Source organism: Thunnus albacares, chromosome 2, assembly GCF_914725855.1.
Source record: "Thunnus albacares chromosome 2, fThuAlb1.1, whole genome shotgun sequence".
In the NCBI taxonomy this organism is placed as follows: Eukaryota; Metazoa; Chordata; class Actinopteri; order Scombriformes; family Scombridae; genus Thunnus; species Thunnus albacares.
This window is the reverse complement of record NC_058107.1, coordinates 16,845,643-16,868,699: the sequence shown is the minus strand read 5'-3', so window position 1 is coordinate 16,868,699 and position 23,057 is coordinate 16,845,643. Positions and strand designations below refer to the sequence as shown.

General features: G+C 38.3%; 2 protein-coding genes across 2 annotated transcripts in view; one reads left to right on the top strand and one right to left on the bottom strand.

The window, feature by feature from the left end:
- mctp1a (multiple C2 domains, transmembrane 1a) overlaps positions 1-22,895 on the bottom strand; it is a 145,540-nt gene extending 122,645 nt beyond the window's left edge. Inside the window, 1 exon segment of the mRNA XM_044369228.1 lies at positions 22,365-22,895. Coding sequence (XP_044225163.1) covers positions 22,365-22,886 — 522 coding nt within the window. The 5' untranslated portion in view covers positions 22,887-22,895.
- On the top strand, positions 2,906-4,970 carry LOC122994520. Its single transcript, XM_044369253.1, has 3 exons — positions 2,906-2,988; positions 3,881-3,951; positions 4,147-4,970. The coding sequence occupies exons 2-3, from the start codon at positions 3,884-3,886 to the stop codon at positions 4,871-4,873; spliced, it is 795 nt and encodes a 264-aa protein (XP_044225188.1). The 5' UTR covers positions 2,906-2,988; positions 3,881-3,883; the 3' UTR covers positions 4,874-4,970.
- Positions 22,896-23,057: the final 162 nt, after the last annotated feature.

Below are 23,057 nucleotides of genomic sequence, written 5' to 3'. Positions count from 1 at the left end.
TGATTAAATCTCAGAGCAGATGAAGAGACAGACAGAAAGAGATAACAGATGGCTGCTGGAAAGAAACATTCCCACCTTCAAGATGATGACTGACACTTCAGTGCCACTGCTAAACAATAATAATAAAGCTCTCTCTCTCTCTCTGTCTGTCTCTCTCTCTCTAACAGAGAGAATAGCAAATGATCACAGATTTCACTGGCAGAAATGTCTCATGGGTATAACTGTCTCTGCACCGTTTGCTATAAATAATTTATTGACATTAAGTGTGTTTCCATCCATTTCCTGTTTGTATGTGCATTTTCAATTTACACATAAACCTGAGTGGAAATGCCAAATGCCAAAACAGTTAAAATATCGCAGAGAGTTTTTAAGCTTGGCTGGGGGTGGAACATTTGATATATCAATAAAAAGAAAATGAAGTGCATGGAAATAGACTTGGAGAATAATCCGTGACGTGTATGAAACAATCCCCTCCACTTAAGAGATGAAAAATGGCAGCAGACGAAAACATCAGATCTTTGTGGACTGATGAGGAGGCTGTAATGTTCTTAAATTAATTAATTAAATGAATACAAATGCCATATTCCACTATGTTTTGGTTTTCCATTGTTTGAGGTTTGACTGGCACTATGTTTTTGGAAATTCAGTTAAAAACTGTGCTACATTTGGATGAAAACGTGACTAGTATTTTGATTAGTATACTTGGTTGCATCGTCATTTGTTAATGAGTATTTCTGATCATTTTCAGCATTGTTATGAAAAAATACCGTCTTTTCTTATTGCAGTGAGTTTACGATAAGGCAGGACACAGTATCCTGTAGCATCAACGACATAAACAGTGCCATCTGTTACATAAACGCATAAACAAATGGCTGCATTTGTGCTGCATGACCTCTTATAAGATGACACATCCATATTGATGTGGTGGGTGTGTGACTTCACACGCAAGGACATAAAAAGATAACTGAGCTGGGTTTGGATTTGCCTGCATTGTGTCTGTGATGAGTGACTATTGTCCTGTCACTGAGGTAAAGCAGTGTAGTAAACATATCACATCAACAAAGCAAGACAGAAATCTCTATTCATTTCAACATCTGTTCTGACTGCTATGTTTAAGAAATAGGTCATAAAAACTGACTTTCCTTTCATACAGGATCAGAGTTCTCAGCTCGGTAATAATATACAGTAGTTATAGTAGCACAATAGTTAAAATCAGAGTAAGTGGCCTTAAAATAAATGACAGTCACACCATCAAGACATGAAAACTCACCGCTGATTCTGTGGAGCTCATGGAGTCCCGTTTCTTTCACAGCAACAGATAGAGGATGAACAGGGACAATTGATGTGTTTCTGTATTAACGTGCATGAAAGAGTAATTGTGTCCATGTGTGTCTCACTGTTACCAGTACGTCAGCTGGTGTGTCAACAGCAGATGCGCACACCAATGGGAACAAGAATACTCGCTGAGGCTCACAGCTTCAGAGGTCACCATAGAGGGAGCAAAGTGCTAATGTCAATTAACACATTTATCGGTGAACCTGCCTCGCCCTGACAGCCGGCCAGGATGAATAGGAATACGACCCTCCTCACACTTCTTAGTATAGAGTTTCACAAGGCAGCAGTAATCCCCAGTATCTCTGCTATTAGTCCTTGAGATGGTAAATGAATAGAAAGAGATGGAGACAAAACAGAAAGACAGAGTGACAAATGAGACAAACGTACAAACAGAGATAGAATGAAAGCGACAGGCGGTGAAAAATTAAATGAAATGAAGTGAAATGAAAAGCAATGTCCTGACTTGGCACGCCTTTTTATAGAGACTATGGCCTGTGGTCATAATCATGACTTGGAAATAGCAGCCACCTGTTAGAGGTGGAAACTCCAGCACGACACAGACTGGCTGGCAGGCCTCTGATGGGAATTGGAAACAATTTACACCCTATGTCACTATTTGTCATATAGAGACAGAAGGCCAATCATTACAGATGTCTGTCATTATATTAAGATTAGAAATAGCTACTTATATTACATATATGTATAATTCTTTATTAGAGACGTCCTGAGACGGTCCTAAGGATCAGGGTCAATCCAGGCATATTTTAATGAACCAGATCAAATGTCAGACCTACTTTACTGTACTGTACTGTACTGTACCCCTCTGGGTTTGTCTACATTAGCCTGCTGTTGCAAAGCGGCTCTCCTTTGTGACAGTGTGATCATTTTACTCATGAAAATGTTATGAGTGTTTCCTGTTCCAGTGTGAGAGACTAAACTCAAAGGCTAACAAATCTGTTTTTGATCTTTATAGAATAGAGTCAGCAAAGAGCAGTGTACAAAACATTCAGGTAGCAGCTTCTCATTTTTTTGCCGGTGACAGACATTGTTGCTGGCAGGTCATATCAGCTGGCGCTAATTGATGTTGATTTCAGGGGTAACTTGATGACAGGCAGAAATCTAACTTGGCTGGTTTCAGCTTTGTGAGACTTGTGGAGAAAGTAATGTGATAAAAACTAAATCAGTCAGTTTACAGTGTTAGAAATAATGATTATAATGAGCATAAATTGCACATTTGCACATCAAAGAGGGTTATCTGCCCAAAATATCAAAATTTTGAAAAAAGGACTAGATGTGTACGGTAACGACTTAAATCCTTTGAAAAAATATGAAACAGCACAAACAAGACAATACTGCCCTATACAACCTCATGTACAGTAGCATCATATAACATAACACTACATTAAACAAGAAAGAATAGGAAAAAATAATATTATAATAAAATATCAACTGAATACTCTAAATATATTATTAAATAAATATCTATTATTTCTAACATATGTTTGTTTGTCTGGAATTAATCATAATGGAATTAATGATACTTTGAATGCATTAGGCAGTTACACGGCAACGCAGTTCAAATGTACACAGACAATCACCAGTGTGTTAGATGTCACTCCATGAAGAAAAAATTTCAGTTCCTTATTGACTAAGGTAGGTCAATTTATAGAAAAATCTTTCAGTAATTACATTCAGTAATGTGTGAGCATTGCTAGGCAATATCTAAACAGGAAGCAATCAGCTAATTGTAAAACCCTCATTAAGGTTGTGTTAATTCTTTCTTAACTTCTTAGTGACTACTAGCTAGTATCAAACTAGTGATTTACTAAATCACTCAAGTGTTATGTAGTAAACACTTAATTAAGTCTAAATTTGTTGCTAAGAAACATCTATAGCACTGTCCAATAAGAAGCAACCTACAGTACGTAAACAGGAAGTCACCACAGCATCACAAGTGTGTTTTAGAAGTATTCATACAGTTTACAGTGAGAGGGAGATATTTAATTATGTTAACCCAACCTACGTTATTTGAACATTTAGTTATTTGTAATTTTGGGTATACTGTGTTTTTTCTGTGAAATGTAATATAAAGTCATATATGATCAAGCTAGCATTAGTTTTGTCAGTTGGTTCATTCAGCTAGCTTACACAACAGTTACACCAGACAGTTAGAGGGTGTAATTATCTAGTAACAACTAATCTCTACATAAGATCTAGTTTGTGTGGTGCAAATGATTTTAATTTAGTGATGCATAAATCCCCACTTAGTAAACACACTGGTGCCAGTCAGGGCATATTTTAATGGATAGGATAAAATAAACATTTACATTATAACTAGCCTTGTTATGTTTGAACTTATGAGCAGCTGGTGCAGTTGGCTCCAGGAGAGAAAGAGACACAGACGTATGCAAATATCAAAGACATTTGAAATTCAATTTGCGTGGTTCTCACTGAGAAATTATTCATCTTTTTTTTTTTATTTTTGGTATAAAAGGTAAAAGAATACCTGACAACTAAATCATCCAGCTTTTGTTTTTCCACACAGAACATGGGGTATGGAGATATGCTGATGGCAAAATCTGTTAGAAAGACACGTTTCAGTTTCTCTCCCTTCAGGTAGGATTTTTAATTTAATTTTGTTGTCTCTTATCTACCTTTTAATTAATCTTCTTTGAATATAAATGCAATACAAGGGATTGCTTCTGGAACACACAGTGTATGAATAATGCAAGAATGTGATGTAGTATTACTGAGAGTTTAATCAATTCAGTGTTTTTCTGTTTAATGACTCTTGTCTTAATGACTGGTCAGATGGAGACATCAGGCAGCAAAGGAGAGGAGGTTCTGTATCTTATGGATCAACAGAATGGTGAATAAACAAGTGGAGAAGCGAATCGCAGAGCTGCGGTCGGAATTCCTTCTCATGAAACGAGACTTGAGAGATGAGTGGTTGGCTGAACTCCTTGAGTTGATAATAGAAATGAATAAGGACTATACGGATAACACCAAAGAGGATAAAGAAGATGAAGAAAGTTCAAGTAATATGTTAGATGCCTCCGGTGATGCTGATACCAGTGATATCGCCGGTGACGAGAGCTCACAACCGGCTAAATGTGAGCAAAAGGAACCCCTGTTGATTTCATCAAATGTCGCTGAAACCAGCCAGTTGATGAAAGAATCAGCGGAGGAGGAAAGCTCAAAGTCACACCCAAAACTCTCCTTTGTTATGGGAGATATAAGATGTTTGGAAGAGGGCAGCGTCACGGCGGACAGAACAAAAGAGGAGGAGGCTTTGCTGATCGAGAAACAATGGAAGGAATGGATGGACAGACAGGAAATGAAAGTAAACCCAAAGCAAGTGGAGCCAAGTGACCAGCAGAGTTCTGAAAAACAAGGGGAGGCGGCACTTCCTGTATCAGAGAAACAGATGAGCCAAAACGAGAAAACGAGAAAGGAGTGGAAAATTAAGACATATCTCAATGACCTTTTTAGTACTCGTACATCTTATAAATGGGAGAGATTTGAAGATGAGGACTGATTGAATCAACCTTTTGCCATGCTTTACAAAACACCAACGATTTCATGACATTTCAGTGTTGTGTTATATTCAGTGAATAAAACATTGTGCATAAATACTACTATCTCCAGCTTTAATAGATAAATAATGCCATCTCTTCCTCTCTGCAGTGTGTTGGTGCTGCAGTGTGCATCAGTGTGATTTATGAGTTGGTTAGTGGTGGAAAATGATAATGAAATGTCTTGGTAGACGTCTATGCACCATATAAATGTGCCTGTACCCAAATTACCTCCTCTCTTCATCGTACTCCCACCTCATAACACTTGGAACATTAAGGTCTTATGTGCCACAAAAAGAAATCTGAAGTTGTGAGATACAGTCAATAGTTCACCAGGGAGAACAGTTCTGATGCCAAAAATGTATGGCAGAGATACGGACTGAATGTTTCCAGACGCCTACATAAACTTTCATCTATCAGGGAATAAATATCTCAACACACATACATTTGAAACCATCCCAACTTCATTAAAACTTCAGAAAATGTCAGTTTTAAGTCACCGATTCATCTATTCACTGTTCAAAAACAAGTGAAGAGTCCTGAAGGTTCCAGACTTTCAGAATTAGTCAGTCAAACAGACACAGATGTATAATGCAGATCTCTCCGACAAAGAAAAACTTTTAATCAGTTGATAAAAAAGCATTGCCAATTTAAATGACTTCTTAAAATTTTCTAGTGGGTACACTGAGGCCAAAGAGAGACAGCTATTGGCAAGCTAATTACACAAGCTCTTTACAGTGGAGAGGAAACGCTGCTAGCACTCAGGAAACAGTCCAAGATGTGAGATTAGGCTGAGCACCGCATTGAGACTGGACGCTGGTGTGAATGAGAACACTCACTTATTTCAGCACAAATCCAACAATATCACCAGCAATTGTACTCATAAATGCAAGCACACCTACTTGTATGCACAGCACACACTTGCATGCATTGAACATTTTTAAATCAAAATAAACCTGCAAAAGTCTCTTCTAATTGTGCATCTGTTTCTCACCACATCCCTCTCTACAATTCACAAGTCATAAAAAGCAGCCAATACTCATTTTTTTGTTTTTAATATTAAAAAAATCTGATAATATATTGGCCAATTGTAAAAATTACATCAACAACAATTTTGATACGGAACCCTTAAGATTTAAGAATTATGAGCGAGGTACATACTTAGCGACGTGTTACAGTTGAAAAATCAAATTGTCATTGTTCTCTGCTGGACAAACTATGTAATGGTGACACTCTCTCTAAATTACCTTAAACTTAGTTTGGCATTTCTGTACGCACACGATATCCGCAATAGGTAACAAATCATAATATTTGAATGTAATGTTTTTTTCCTGCCGGTCTATAAATGTATCTCACTGACGAAGAAAGGATGAACTACCAAAAGGAAGAGAAGATAATAAGTACCTTGTCTAAATTAAGGGTCTAATAGGACCTAATGACACTAAGCAATAAATGGCTAAAAGTTGTACACACATCACTACAGAGAATGTGACTTTTGTAACTCAAATATGTGCTTCTGACCTAACAGTCTGTTTGGCTACAAACTGGTTTGCGAAACAAGATAACAAGATAAGGTTACAACCGCATTTCATTAAAACACAACAGCAATACTTTTATATTCATTAGAATTACTTGACCTCATCTATGTAGAGTAAATATGATTTATGCATGAATGATGTCCAATAACAAAAACCTTTTTAAGCTATTGTACAAGTGCCTTTTAATCTCAGAGAGAGATTGCAGAGTGTGCAGACAGCAGTGCAGAGTGTGCAGAAAGTGGCCTTGGTTTGATATTAATGGAAGGCTAAGCATACCTAAGCCAAAAGCCTCACTAATCATATCCTGCCAGTTTCCTCACTTTCCAGAGAGCCACATCAGCTTTCTACCAGCAGGTGGCACTAAGTCCCTTCCATGCTGGAGCCAAATTCAGCAGCTCTATCAGCAAGGCCTGTACAGACAGTTCATGTTGATACAAACCATCATGTCATGATTTATGTCTGAAAAGTGACAGACATTGATTTCATGCTGTCATGATGCTAATTTCTCTACTAACAGATTGAGCTGACCATCGGCATCCTGCAGCAGCCTACGGCATCCCAGAATGAAAGCACAGCAATACTGAAGTGATGTTGCTCTTTTCGTCTCTAATAATGCTGGTTAACACAGCACAACACTGATGATCATGTGCCAAAATGATGTTGCTCTCACACAGTCAGATCTCTGAATAAAAGTATACCCAAGAGAAGAAGACTTCACAGAGACACCCGAAGAAACAACATTTATGAGCCGATGAATTTGAGCTTTTGGAGATTAAATGACAGTTCTGATTGCAAAAACATGAATTAAGTGTGTAAATTGTCACTTATCTAAAGCAGTGAATTTAGAGGACCTATAAAGTATGTTTAACTGACATGAAATGCACAAAATGAACATTAGCTGCCGTATGCACAGCTGTGCCATTGTCTCTAAATAGATTTTCCAAATTTATCCATGCAGGAGCACCTGCATTTAAAAACAGAAAGCAGCATATCAGATTATTCACAATTTTATCTCATTGTCAACTCTAAAGAGATATCTGTGGGTTAAGAGACCGATTTTGGTTGGAGCACCACTTAAAAGCTTCATGATGTACCACATGATGTACCACAGTGACGCTGACCAGCCACAAAAAACACTACTCCTGTCCTGATTCACTGATGCACCACTTTAGATGTGATGAAGGTCTGGATTTTAGATTAATGACAGACTTTGCCTGGCTACATGTCTGCCATCTGACCAGCTGCTCCTAAATTATTTCCTGCAGTCATCACACCCTTTTGATTTCTTTGACAACACACCTCAGAGAGAAAAAAAACTTATCTTTCAGAGGGCCAAGTCAATTTCAAGTAACACTGGCTGGCTATAAACATCATTGGGCACTGAGCCAAAAGTGACACCTTCAAGCACCAAGATACACACACACATACACACTTCCTTAACAGGTTTTGTGATGAGCAACTGACAAGAGAAAGCAAGGTAAGAAATGTCTGATATCGCACTGATCTCTCACTCTAAGTCATAAGTTATGAAGCAGTTATTGTGGCATTGTATGCTTCATAAAAAGGACACATCCGCAGGCATCTAATGTGCACAATGATTTAAATAAACAAAACAGGCCTTCATGTGAAAAATTCTCTATATCTAGCTCTACTCAGCCATGATGGGGTGCATCCTTCCACACCGATGTTTCAGAACAGCAGCAGTCATGTCTGCAGACTGTCAGTTAGCTTCATGTAAGGATAGCAAGCCAACGGGCAAAGAATCCAAAAGCTGCTTAAATTGAGTTAGTCTGAATCTCTTTTGTCACCTTTGTAAGAAAATTCAATTTGCCACATTGGCTGATGTGCTGTGTTTGACCTGCGTGTTTCATGTCAATAACAAAAAAAAAGGGATGGGCTTGGTCTAGTAAAAGAAAGAAATAAAGTCCACCAACTGTTAAAGCAAAATGAAAACTGGTCATGTTGATTAACAAATAAAGGTCTCATCCTTTAGATTCTTCGGTAAGCAATCTTTCAGTAAGACCGATTACAGAAAACTCATGATTAAAGAAGGACAAATAATGTACCAGCTGATCATAATTTTTAGGGAAACTGCAGATATTTAAGTGCAAAACTGAAAATAGTTTACATTCAACTAGGAAGGAATCCATGAAGCAGTTGAATTCATTGTAGAGTAGGAAATGTTTGTAGCTGAAACGAAGTTAATATCAGGGTCAAAATCTGTATCATGACAAACATTTTCATCTCTGTTCAGTTCAAATGGATTAAATAACATCCTGTCATGGATTGTAAACCTATGTTTAGTGATAAGACTGTCAGACAAGAATGCAAGAACGTGCATAGAAAGGAAACAATGAGGCACAAATATCTCAGATCCATGATTACAGTAATTACAAGATGTCATTTTAGGAACAGGTGTACATTTTAAGTGAAACCCATTTTTACGAAGAGAACAGTGAATACCTGAACCAATGGACTTTTTGGCATTTCTTTTTCTGACTCATGTAATATTCATAGGTAACTTTTTAAACAAAAAGCATATAAAATAGTTTCATAGTTGCACTCAATCTAATCTGAAGGGGAATCACTTCCCTGTTCCTTACAGTGAGTAATCAGCTTATCATATCTGAGATAAGCAATGTCTCCTGTTTGTCTGGCCTCTTTGGTTGCTGGGATCAATTCCTTGCATTTCTGTCTGACAGATTCTGAGTAGTCTTCATTAACAAAGATGTCTGGCCTATCCTTATATCCGAGAAACTTAAACCACTATTGTCCTCCTTGGCCAGGTGGTTTCCCAGAATGGTGTACATACTCTCGCTCTATATGCTTGTGGTCAAGTTTCAGATTTTCTGCAATGATTTTTCTGATCTTTTCCTCAGAGTGACTTCTCATGGTCAGTCTCCAGAATCCCTTCAAAGATCAAATTGTTACGCAACAATGATTTTCCAAGTAATCAAGTAATATTTTGATCTTTTTTATTTTACTACTCCGCACATCTTAACCAGTCATTCAAGGGTCACTTAAATATGTTGTAAGATTAATAATCAGTGTATTTGTTTGACTTTGACTTTGTTTGCGCTCCACACTACTGGCTGTAGGTACTGTTGATGATTTAGGAATTGCTCATTTTAAGTTGCTCTGGGCATTAGTTAAGTGCTTACATTTAATTTAAATGTTGAGAATCATTACAAAGTAAAGCCCCTAAATGTAGAATTAGAAAGACATTTAGGTTTGCCTTGAGCAAAATAAACCCCACTGTGGAATCATACGGACTTCAACATACAACAGTTAATCAATCCAGTAGACGGTTAATGGATATTTCATAATCTAATGAGAATGCTATCCAAAACACCCAGGCACTCTCTCTCTCTTTCTCTTTCTCTGTCTCACTCGCTCTCTCTCTCTCTCTCTCTCACACACACACACACACACATCAATGAATGATAGGGTGAAGCTATTCAGTAGCTAGATGAGTGGACACACAAACCTAATCTCAAACACTCAGCCATTACCACTATGCATATTCTGAGAAAAAAAAAAAAAATGAAACAGAAAAATTGTTTGACTTTGTTCATTAAACACAAAGACACTAAGAGCAAATTATTAATATAATGATGTCATCGAGTTTAGTACTCTTAGGAGTAAAGATCCAGGAGTAAACACATGTTGAAAGAAATACCAGCCAGATCTTTAGATGCTCACTTGTCTTGGAACATTTTGTGTCGCCAGTTTGTCACAGCAAATTGAGCTGCAGTGAAAATTGGCAGTAAGCTATAACTCTAAATCGGTCCTTTACTGTAGCTGCTCAGGTCCACCTTCTTCTGTAACCACCAATTCACTGAGTGCTTTCCAGACATTACTAAAAAACAGTCAAATGAAAAACTTATGTGTGGTGGGTTTAAATAAATGGCACCTCCTGAATTCCCCACACTCACAATTTTCTCCCTCTCTCTCTCTGTCTGGATCAATACGGTGGCTTTTCAAATGATTACAATGACTTCCCAGGAAACCACATAGACACATAAAAATGTTCCCTTGAGTTCAAATGGCTGCTAACCAGGAACAGAGTAATTTGGTGTTCTGAAATAATAAAGCATAAAACACTCCACTGTCCTGGGTCTATATGTTGTAGGAGGACAACCGCTTGTTCTTTAATTCTGTTATCTAATCTTTGATTCTTATGGAAAATAAGAGACAGACTCCCTGGATTCCTAAGTTTGTAAGAACAGACCCTCGGCCTGCAGAACTGACCTTTGTAACCCTCCAAGTGGTTCGATCAGTGATGCTCAACAGACTCAGAAAGACCTCCTTGAAACCATTTCGATAAGTTGAATTACGACACGAACTAAAAGCATGAAATGACCCTAAAAGCCACTTGGACCAGAGGAAAACAACTCCCACCTTATAGATGGAAGACAGGCTCTTATCACCAAGGCCATAAACTAATCCACATTCCTGAGGACTTCGTGAAGCCCCATGTAAATGAAATGTCTAATCATCATGTACCTTATATCGTGTTAATTGTCATGTAAATACAAGAAGAATGGTATAACAGAGGTGTATGACTATCTACTAAAGAGATATAAGACTTAGATTGTATTATCCTTTTATACTAACAGGTAACAATACTGCTCCTCTATTGACAAGAGTTAAATTCCCTTATGTGAAGAGTTAATGAATGTTTAATAGCCATGTATTTGTATTTTAAGTGTTTAATTTGTGATCTATTAACCTCATAGACAATCATATTTTAGTAGTTAAATTAGACAAGTAGTTTGGTTGAAAGAATGAAGTTTCTAAAATAATAGGAATGTAAAGATAATATTTGAAGGATTTGAGTTTAAAGTTTCTTTTATTGTTAAACAATAGTCGCGTTGAATGCTTTTATATTATGAAGTAAGTTATGTCAACTTATATTTAAATATGTTTCTGAATGTAATCTAATCACATAAGTGTTGCCTAACTTTATTTCCTTTCACTATAGTATTAAACTTTATTTCAGTAAATGGTTTAAGTTGTGTAAACAGTTCGAGAAAGTTGAACTGATGAAGGTTGTATGCTTAGACATCGTGAAGTGTTAATATGAAGGTTAATGTTTGTTATTAGAAGAACTGACTTATCATGAATCATGTAAATTGCTGAACTGTTTTTGAATGGTTTTACAAATATGATACAATCTGACGGGACCGTTATTAATCAGAAATGCTTGCTCATTAATGCTTGGACACTATGAAAAGAATGTGTTTACAGCTTTAATGTGAAATAATAGGCAACAGTGACTTGAAGTGTGAGTTTTTGCATGTAAAAACTCAGAATTAGATTTCACCAAATTCCTTTACATCAGGAGGTGCAGGCTGCAAACCACCAGCCACACCTACAGCCCCTTAAACAAAGAAATTGAATATTCATCAATAATTCGGCGTGAAATCCTTTAGAACACCTCTAAACTCCTCCCGTTTTATTCTAACTTATAAAAACAGCCTCAAAGGAAACTCTTAAGACGTCTCTTTTATTTGTTTTTCACCAAAATATATCCGTATTTAACCTTTTATTGCAACAAGTTAATTTGTTTTGTTTTATTAATAACATCAAGTCTCGTATTTCCACGTACAGTAATTTAATTTGAAGTAAACACGTACAGTATTTTATTTTGAAGTAGACGCCGCTGAGGACTTGAGCGTAGTCAGACCAAACTTTATCCGACACTCAACTTAAGTTACTACAAGCCAACCAAAAACCTGAATCTACAACTTAAACCCTTGAAGAGGAAGAAGAAGAAGAAGAAAAGAAGAACGCTTGAAACTGATCTCTGAGAGCAAGACTGCAACCCAGAAGTGAAGCCGGCCTAAAGACTCTGCCAGAGCAGCCTGAAACGGCTCGATTCTTTACCGGCATTGAACGCCTCTGCATCCACTGAGATGCGCCACATCCCACAGCTGATCCGGGCTCTTCCACTGCAACACCGCTGGTGATGCTGCGTCAAACAACGCTGGACCTGCCAAGATGACGCCTCTACCACAACAAGACACCTCAACAGTAAGGCATAACATGGCTTTGTGATAAAAAATTAAAGAATTTATTTAGAGAAGTTGAATTAGCTTTTTCCTTAGCATTTCCCGGTACGACACGTTAAGCCTCGAGTCACTCTTGCTGAATCATTTCCTTTATTATTATTTTTTTTTTTTATCATTCTTAGGCCTTATTTATTTGTTTATTTACATTAATTTCTTTTATTATTTTCTGTATATTATCTGTATATATTATATTATCTATGCTTTATCATGTATCCTCAAGACGTTTAGCTATTAATAAATGTCTTCATTTATCCTAAAAGTGTTTGCTTGTTTCTTCGAGCTGCAGTAAACAGAGGTCACAGTTTGGGACAAGAATTTACGATTATGAGACTGATTCATTGATTTAACTGAACAAGGGTTAGTGCTCCCTCCTGGCACTAACAATCCCTAACCAAAAGGAGGTGGTGCCCTAATGACGAGGTCATTCATTAATTAAGTATTAATACTCCTACAATGTTTACAACTTCAGTAAGTGACAGTACGCAACTGTTACATCAATTTACCATTTTGCCATAAATCTATGTCAATAAATTAATTGAACAGCTTTGGGATAAAAGAAAAACATAATAGCCGTTCTGACAAAGTGAATCTATGTAGAAAATATATGTGACATAAAGCATCATGCCCCATTTTATCTTCCACCTGATGTCATCATTCAGCCAAAGACAGGAATGCCTTATTGCTAGAAACAGTACAGAACTGTCAGAATATTTTGAATTTGGCATCTAAATACACTAATGTGAAACTCAAATGTGGTATCAGGGTGACAATAAATAAATCAGCTCATTTAAAAGTCTTGAATAGGGATGAGAGGCACACATGTCCTCTCGATACGCAGAACATCCAACATACAGCAGAGCTCCTATATTGATCTTAATGGGCTACAGGAACACTTATGACTCAGTTGGGATAGCTTCATCTATGTAGCAGGGAGGCTCATTTGCAAATATTCAATATGCACTCACCACTGAGGAAGTGGGGTCTACATTGAGTTGCAAATGATCTATGTTTGATTAGCATAGGGAGTAGGAAAAACATCCCACAGCCTTTGGTCATCATGTGTTGTTTTGACCACAGAGGACGGCCACAACCCACCTGTGCCATATTATTGTTGCCTGTCTGCCTGGGTTTGTCCTCGCTTTCATCTCGTGTAACCAACCCACTTTTAAAAGCTGTCATATAACTCAGCTGCTGGGTTGTTAAATTTCAAGAGCGATGAGGTTGTAGGTCACAGAAAAATATAATAAGTAGCGGACACAAAGGCTCAGTTTGGGGCTCTTTAACAAGAACATTACACTGTCACTCAACGTGGCCTTTCTCTCAAATGACACAAACACTTACCTGTTTCCTGATATCCAACAAATATCACATAGCAGGCTATTGTTGGACGTCATCTGTAATTTAACCAGCCTTCCTACTCATACGCACACATCATATTCCTACGCTGAGCCACTGCTTTGTTCTGACTCGATCTAGTGATGATTAATCTATGTGGGAGGGCAGCATTAAGAGTTAGAAAGCTAATTCCCAAGCTCCATCTATTGATTTAAAGGCTGGCTGACCCATCTCTACCAGCTCTCTCATTACTCTGACTGACAATCATGTCTGCCACCACTTCTAGCCTTTGTAAATAGGCAGTATTTACCAGTAGCATGCTTGATCATTGCATATTACTGTAATAAGAGAGAGGAGGAGGAGGGAGTTTGTTGTGAGAGTGATACCAGAGCAGTCTCTTTTTCTGTGTGTGTGTGTGTGTGTGTGTGTAATGCTGCCATTCAGGATGGCGCGTTGGCACTCCTGAGTCATTGAGCAATCTACATTGTCACCTTGCTTAACCTTGTTTACAATAACACCCAGGCGCTCAGACTAGTGAATGTATGTCTGTGCGTGCATGTGTATACCTTAGCTGCATATGCTCAAGGGGAAAATTCAGTATTTTTCAAACTGGACCCTATTTTCTCATCATTTTGTGTCTAAGTTACTAATGGGAACAACAATTTTTTAAAATTGGCCCAATACTGAGTGAGAGCGCTGCAGCCGGCAGCCGAAATGGGCTGCAATGTAATCCTTTGGGGCAACAGCGCCCCGTCAATGTACGCCCACTAAAAATGTGTTCTTGCCACTGACAGGCTCCAGGTTGTTATTATTAAGTGTCATACAACATCATGGAAAGGATCCCTACAGAGAAATTAAATGTTTTTCTTTACATTTCTCGTGATCCGGTTTGTTTGTTGTTGTGTCTCTCCAAGTTTCACTTAAGGAGAAGAGAAATCTTGTGAGAGTTGAGTTGTTATTTGCAAATCTTTAAGATAACACAAAGCCTCCTCCTCCCAGCACTCCTCTGAATATTTAGCTGATTTCAACAACTCAACTCTCGTGAGATTTCAGAACGAGACTTCTCCTTGAGCGAGACTTGGTGAAACACAACAACAAGCGGACCAGATCATGCAAAAGGTAAAGAAAAATGTTGTTTTTTCTCTGTATGTTGTAATGTTGTCAGACACTTATAATAATAATCTGAGCCTATTACATTGCAGCCCATTCTACGGCTGCCAGCTCACTCAATACTGGACCAATTTCAAAAATTGTTTGTTCTTGTCCATTAGTCCTTTAGACACAAAAAGATGGGATAGGGTCCATGTTGAAAAATACCAAAGTTTTCCTTAAACAGAGTGTGTGTGTGTGTGTGAGAGAGAGACTATGTAATGGGGCTGGCTGAGACTGGTGAGAACAGTGCTGGAGGGTAACACAATGTCACAGTGCAGAGATCCCATCTTGCAGTACACAGACTGTTCTTCTGACAGGCCTAGATACATTTTGGATTTGTCCTCAGAAAGCTCTTGTAAAAAGAGTGTTGTTATCAGAGAGACTAATACTGGGATCAGAGGAGAGATAGATAGATTAGATAGATAGAGATAGACTAGGGACACAGAGCAGGTAAGGTTATCCCTAAAGGACATACTGAGGGCTGATGAGAGGAGGAAGAGGAGACTCATTGAGGGCAAGGACTTGCAAAAACACACAGTTTGTGACCTTGCTGAAGGAACACTTCAGACAACGTACTGCATGATTGACAGGAAGAGATGATCTGAACCAAAATAAAGTAATAAAAAAGTTGCTTTTGATGATGTAAAAGTTAATCTGGCTGTTGAATTTAACACTGAAAGGCTTAAATGATGAAAATTAATTAACGGTGTTTTTTAAAAGTGTGTCTATTACAGCCTCTATACAGTGAGGTAATTTTAAGCTAAATGTCTTAGGGCTTTTTTAACTTTTGTTTTTAAATTTTGATTGTTTTTTGTAAACATTAGTTACAGTCATAGTTGAATTTGATAGCTTTCTCAATATAATAAGCATGCTCTACACAAGTGTTCAGTGTAGATAAGATAATTATTTCCCACAAACATCCAGAGGTGACTAAGACAGTAGCACACCAGCTTCCAAAATGAAATCCTCCTAAAGCTTTTGAAGTGGCCAGTTTTTTTTGTTTTTTTTTTACTGTCTGTTTCTTCTTTTTGCCACTTTCAACCACTTTCAACTCTTGCAGTCAACATACACAATCAGTTGTCTATACAACAGTGATTAATATCCATCAATCTATTTATTGCATAACAGTTCCAAGAATAAAACAAAGCTTTGAGGCAGATCATTTGAATCAGGAATTACTCAAGTTCAAGTAATTTAACTAAATGATAAAAACATCTTTAAAAGGACAATATGGAAACAACCTGACAGGACACTATATCCACAGGCACAAGTAAAAGACTCACAACTGACAAATAAAGACTATGTTATTTAAGTGTTTCCAATATCACTTCCAATATCATTCAGTCACAGTGAGCTGCTGACTGTTTATTGCCTCAGAAAACCTTATATAAAGATTATTCCAGTGAGTTCAACACAGTGAGGTATACAGATTTTAAATTTGGGGGAAAACGGAGCTTGTTTCAGATCAGTATCAGATACTCTGAGTTCAGGTATCAGAATCTGTATAAAGGGAGAAAAAGTTGGATTGGTATGCAGGTCACTATTTCATTGCACAGCTAACAGGTAGATACTACATTTATAAATATGGGCACTTCAGGCTTTCGATGCACGTCTTTAGATGCTTACAGCTCTTATGAAGAAGGCGAAGCAAAAGAATTGGCCCTCAGTTTCAACACTGCAAACAACTGAGCCACCATGCTGCCTCATTCAAATAAAATTAAATCTACATTTGCTTCTGATAATTTGCACTTGTCTACAGGTAGAACCACTCCTCTATCACATGTACTTCACAGATTTCCATGGCAGAAAAAAAGGCACACTCATATGTGTGGGAAGCAGAAATCTGGCACTAAAAGACACTTAATCACAAAGTGAGAGCTAAAATCCATCAGCATCTCCAAATGGTGTCAGTCATACTTCACATCTCCAATGTGTTTTTTTCCAAGTTCCCGTTGCCCAGACAGCTAAGAGGTCAGCATCAATCATGTGCTTGTCAGTGTCTGTTACAACCGTTGGTCCCCCCGGCTGTAATGAATCCTAATTTAAGCTGCCATCAAGACACTTCCAGAACAAGGCCAAGGGCTGTTTTTCAAGTGGCCGTGATGCGGCTCGAACAACACAAATCAGATATTGGCAACAAAAAAAAAGACACTTTTTCCTGCAGCATTTATAACACTCATTGCATTCATTGCACTCATTCATCTCAGTCATTGCCATATCAAAGTGGACAGTGTCTAAAGTTATCTGATATGCAACATGTATGGAGATCTATTAAGCTACTGTATATTTCATGGGTCAGATCAATTCATTAAAAGTAAAGTGTTTGATCAATTGTTCCACTTCTCTTGTCCTAACTTTTCCATTTGAGAATTTTGAATTTAAATGAGGCTTTAGAGATATAACACAAATTCTGAGATTCACAGATTCTGCAATTACAAATTATTTACCGGTATTTATTCTAATCAGTGAAGCACTAACTAAAAGCCTTCAGTTAGTGATTTACAGGGATGAAGCTCTTGTCCTGCCCATGTTCATCCAAAGACATGTGTATTCTCTCCAGGCACTACCATACACTTTATCCATGAAACAGTTACGTGAATGGGAATACCCACCATGCATCTTTTACATCTGATATATTTAGCATTAGATTGTGGGTGTATAGTCTCTGTGACACAAAAACCTACTTCCCTGGTTCATAAGTGTTGAATATTTTAAAGTACTCCATATGAGCTGCGCTGAGCATAAGGGAGGATGAAAGAAGGAGGGGGGGAGGTCTGAATAAGTACTGCAAGCAGAGAACTGAATCTCAGAGTAAAAGCACAAAACAGAGATTGACATTTTTTCTAAAAAAGTGTCACCTGTTTTGTTTGTCTTTCATCTAAATAGGTATAAGTTACATGCTGTATACTAAAACCAGTGGAGGAAGAAGTATTCAGATCCTTCATTTAAGTGAAAGTAATACTACACTATGAAAATACTCAATTACAAGAACTACATCGAAAATATCATGTAAGTAAAAGTAAGGTATTATTAACTAAAAGTACTCACAATGCAGAAAACTGGCCCCTATGAGTGTTGCACTATTATGTTTTACATTATTGGCCATTGATTACTGTGTAAGTAGCATTTTATTGTAGTTGATCAAGGTGGAGTTAATCTTAACTATTAAGCATAATGTTCAGTTTAACCTAACAATGCATCATATTATATGAGATCATCGCATGTTTTGTTTGTAAAATATTAATCTGGAAAGTAACTACAGTAGTAACTTTATCTGTGAAACAAATGTAGTGAGATATAAGAGCTCTACAATATGTCCTTCTGATTAGTGGTGGAGTATAAAGTATATGAAGTATAAAGTAGCATGAAATGGAAATACTCCAGTGGAGTACAAGTACTCCAAATTTCTACTTGAGTCAATGTACTTGGTTATATCCCATCACTGACTAAACAAGCTACACAAATGTGAACACATATACTGTATTTCAGGGAAAAGCACAACAACCACTGATACAAAGCCATTGTTTGGTTCATATCTGTGGTCAAGCATGGAGACAAAGTATGATACAGTGAAATTGACTGGAACTGAGAAGAAAACTGGACCGAGTTATCAGCTTGATCCCACTTATGTCCATTTAAGAAGCCTATTGGTGTGGATGCAGCCCTGCCAGTCTTAATACAGCCACAATTCAACACCATGGACAGCGACACTTCCAGTGATGAAACATGAGAAAGCAGGCAGCTTGACATCAGAGGGGTGTATAAATCACTGCACTGCACAACAGAAGTACATGCTACTCGTAAAAATAATGTCAAAGCTTTAACTACTCACCAATAAATAAAGTCAGTGTCACGCTAGCTAACCAGACCTTCCGTGTGTGAAGAAACATGGGCTGTCGAAGTTTGGTGAAAATGTCCAAAGAGTTAGGTTTTCCTACTGGTGGTGTTTTTTCTCATATTAAGTACAACTGTTTTTTTTCTATGATCTAGTTACTTGTCACAACAATGATGGAGTGGACAAAAACTACTGTGCAATCTGACTTTCACCTCCATTTACATGTCACCATATTGTTGTTTTCATTGATTGTTTCTCAAATTTGGCTTTGATGCATTTCAATGCGATTTCATTTTCATGTATTTATTTATTTATTTATAACTTCTTTCAAAGATATTTGAGGGGGAGGGTGGTGATGATTTTATGTCTGTCTACCATTATAACTTAAGCTAGTAAGATGTAGACTGGTAAATTTAAATCAATTTACTATCAGTACACAGCTAGTACATTGACTGATTCAGAGTGAAACTGGGGATGACCGGCTTGATTGCTTTACAGGCTGAAAAAGTAACATGTTTTGTTTATGAGGCCAAACTCATTTCAGTTGCAATAGCCTGTAGTCATATACAAGGGATTTAAGTTGTCTCTCCACTCTGCTAACACAAGGCTCTACATAGGTAAACATATGTATTAACTCACTGGCATTTAGGACCTGCAATTACAATTGCCTTTTTGTTGCGATCTGGTCAGGGTAGGCTACAGAGAAAACAAAGCTGTCTCCAATCAATACTATTTTAAAGTAATGTCATACAGGACACAAGGCTTCAAGAAAAGGTCAGTCGGGTAATGATAGAAGGAAAACTCTGCTGAAGACTGAGAGCCAGCCACAGGGCAGCTGCATGGAGGGAATAGAATCAAGAGAGTTTAGCTCAATGAATATGAAATATCCATTTACCAAAGGTATAGGGGTGACTTGGGTAATAATGCCCCACTTTACTTCAATAGAAAGATGAATGTATGAGAAACTTTATTGAAAACTATGTAAAACCAAAAGAAAACTAATTAGAATATGAAATGGAGGAAGAGACCAAAAGAGGAAAATCAAAAAAACAGATTCAAAAATAGATCCCAGGATATAATGTGTGCTTTGTTTTTTGCTTTGTAATGTAAGCATGTTGTTCAGACCACTGAACCAAACATGATTATGAAACATAGGTTACCTATGGCATTTTTTTTTTAGATACAACAAAACTCATGCCATTTTAATGAAGTACACATATAAAATACATCCAGGTAAGGCCATTATCCCTTCTTCATCTTACATGTCACAGCTACATCTGATGTGCACAAAAAGAAACTGGTTATTTTTAAAGGATTATTGGGCTTTGAGACAAGTGAAATGTCCAGTGTGCAAAAGGGACTGCAACTTGATATCAGGAAGATGTTGCATGTTTTTAATATAGCATTCACCCACATACACAGATACACATAAACATATTCAAATCCACCTGCCCTGCACTGCAAGCAGCTGAAGTAAAATGTGTTTATTCTTTCCTCCAACAAGTCGATAATGAAATGACTCCCAGAACTTGGCAGTAATCTCCTCCATCATTCACTTTCCAAATCTTTATTCTTATTTAATTTATGAGATTTTGGCTTGGAGCTCTATGCTCTCATTTTGGTAATGAGCAGTGATATACACTCACCTAATGCTGGATTGGTGGATGACTGGTGAGAATATTTTATTGTGGTAGGAAAGTGTTTAGGCAGCACATACTGTAAATGCATTGTCAACATGCACATGCCCAGATACAGTATGCATATACGAGTATGCAAGCACAAAAATGCACATTCACCGATGTGCCACTGGCTGTGTGTTGTGATTTTGAGAATTTCACTGACTTCCTTCCCACATATTTGATCTCCACCCCCTCATCTCATCTCTCTTCACCTCATCTGTTATCATCTTAATTTTCTTATCTCAATTCACATCATCTCTCATCATTCTTATCTCATCTGACCTCACCTCTTTAGCACCTTTATTTCTTCTCACAGCTCATCACCTAATCTCCTATTTCCCATTTTATTCCTCTAAATTTATTACATAATCCAGAAAGATCCTACTGATCTGTGATTGTACTTGCACACAATCAAGCTAACACAAATAAATCTCTTATCACGTTCCTACAGCCTGAGAGGATGAAGCTTTGTTATTGTAAATTAGTGGTTACCACTGCTCTCTTCTTTCTAGGCATGTGGTAAATCCAACAAATGAGCAACAGAAGCTTAAATAAACATGGCAACCGCAGAAAGTATTTAACGGCTGACACTGAATACTAAAAGTTTATTTGGCAGAGTGAGATATCCGTGTATTGTGTAAATGAACTGGTAAAGTGCTGTGATAAAGCTGCAAGATCAATTTCGATGAAGTCACTAATTCTTGCCTTCTTTTACCTCTTCAGTTGATTGCAGTGCACTTCTCCTAGAGATCTAATGGATAAGAGATCTTTGGCAACAACTCCACTTGGGAGAAATGTACTTGTATGCTAAATCACTTTTAGACAGCGGTCTGGATGATGCTCAGAGCAGTTCTGGACTACTTAAAGAGTATTGAGATAAAAAGCTTTACAATAATTGCTGCCACTGAAAAAGAACCCATTAGGCATTCACAGATACATATCTTCAATATTATTTAATAATTGACAGTACTATGAAATATCAGGAGAGTCTGTCTGAAATGGCAAAACCCACTCTGAGATTGGTGGATGGGATCATAACCAGGGGACCAATTCTGGATCCAGACATGATAATGAGCTGAAAGCATTACTCATCAGACAGCTTTTCCCATTGAATTGAACCAGGACTTTCTCCAGACCAATGGAGGTACAAGTCATTACCTAGCCTACTGTTTATAGCTTTTACTGGGGCATACTGACTCAGCACATTAGGTGGTGTGGGAATACAGATGCCATCAATCTCCAACACTGCTGGTGGCGTTCTTGTTATCCTGTTGCCAACTAGCTACTTATCATGAAAAGGAAGGACATGATGGACCCTTGAGCGTATGTATGCCTGTTGCAGCTTCTGTCCACAGGCAAGGGCACTGTGACAGATGGACTAGTGACGCTAGGGGACAATCCCTTTACTAGAGGAAAAGGGATGTGAGGAGGCAAACGGAGGCTGTTAATGACATCAGAGCATGTAGTCTGTATTAAAATCCCAGATAGGATATATGGCATGGTGTGATGGTAATATGATGGAATGATATCAAACCAAGCAGCTTGTGATGTAAGTTTGTCGCTGGTGATGATCACATAAGCATGCACTGACACTGGTTGTAGTAATCTGGCCCATACAGCATGCAAGAGACAGGACAGAGTAAAGAACGCCACGCATTGACAGATCAATGAGTGCATCACATGATATGAGCACGTTGCAGCAGCAGCAGCATGAAACTTGTCTCTTTTATTCAATTTCCAGGGCAATGTAGCCCAGCCATCCTTATGGATCATTGCAATAGCTTTGCTTGGTTTTAACAGATAATCTATCTGAGTGTTTTACCACATGTGTCTTTACTCACAGAATCACTTGCGTTTTTACGCAGCTGCTCCTCCTCTCCCACCACCGCGGCCGGGTCCACCACCAGTTTCTCGAAGCACGCTGAGCCGAGAGAGGAGCTCTTCTGCTGGTACATGATCAGCTGGGAGACGGGGAGTTTGGGGCTTCCGTGCGCCGTCAGCTCGGGCTTGCTCCCCGTAGCCCCATAAGCTGCGCCAAGGGTCTGCCCGTCGCTGCTGGTGCTGGGGACCGAGTCGCCTCCAAGTGACTTGTCTCCATCGAAAGGCGCCGGCGGAGAGCAGCACAGATTCGGCTGAGACGACGAAAACACCCGGTCCAGCTGTTTCTTTTTCCTCTTAAACATCCATAACCCCGATTCCTTTTTGCTGCCCTCCGCGCCACCGGCACCACGACGCTCCGATCCTAGTTTCGGACTGAGCCATGGCTTGGTTTTCTCCTGGAAATTCTTCCACATTCTCCGCTGGTAGGACAGAGACTCTTGCCCTTTAGCGGCGCCTTCATCCTTAGGTGATTTTTGCTCCATGGTGCCTGTGCAGCAGCCAGCCAGCCTGAGCACACTCTGTATAGTGAAAGGATGTCACAGTTGGGCTGCTGCGGCTCGGGAGCACTTCCACTGATGATCAGTTTAGAGCGCCAAGAATGAGACGCACAGTGTGATGATGAAGTCTCTCCCAACGAACCTTGTAGAAGGTTG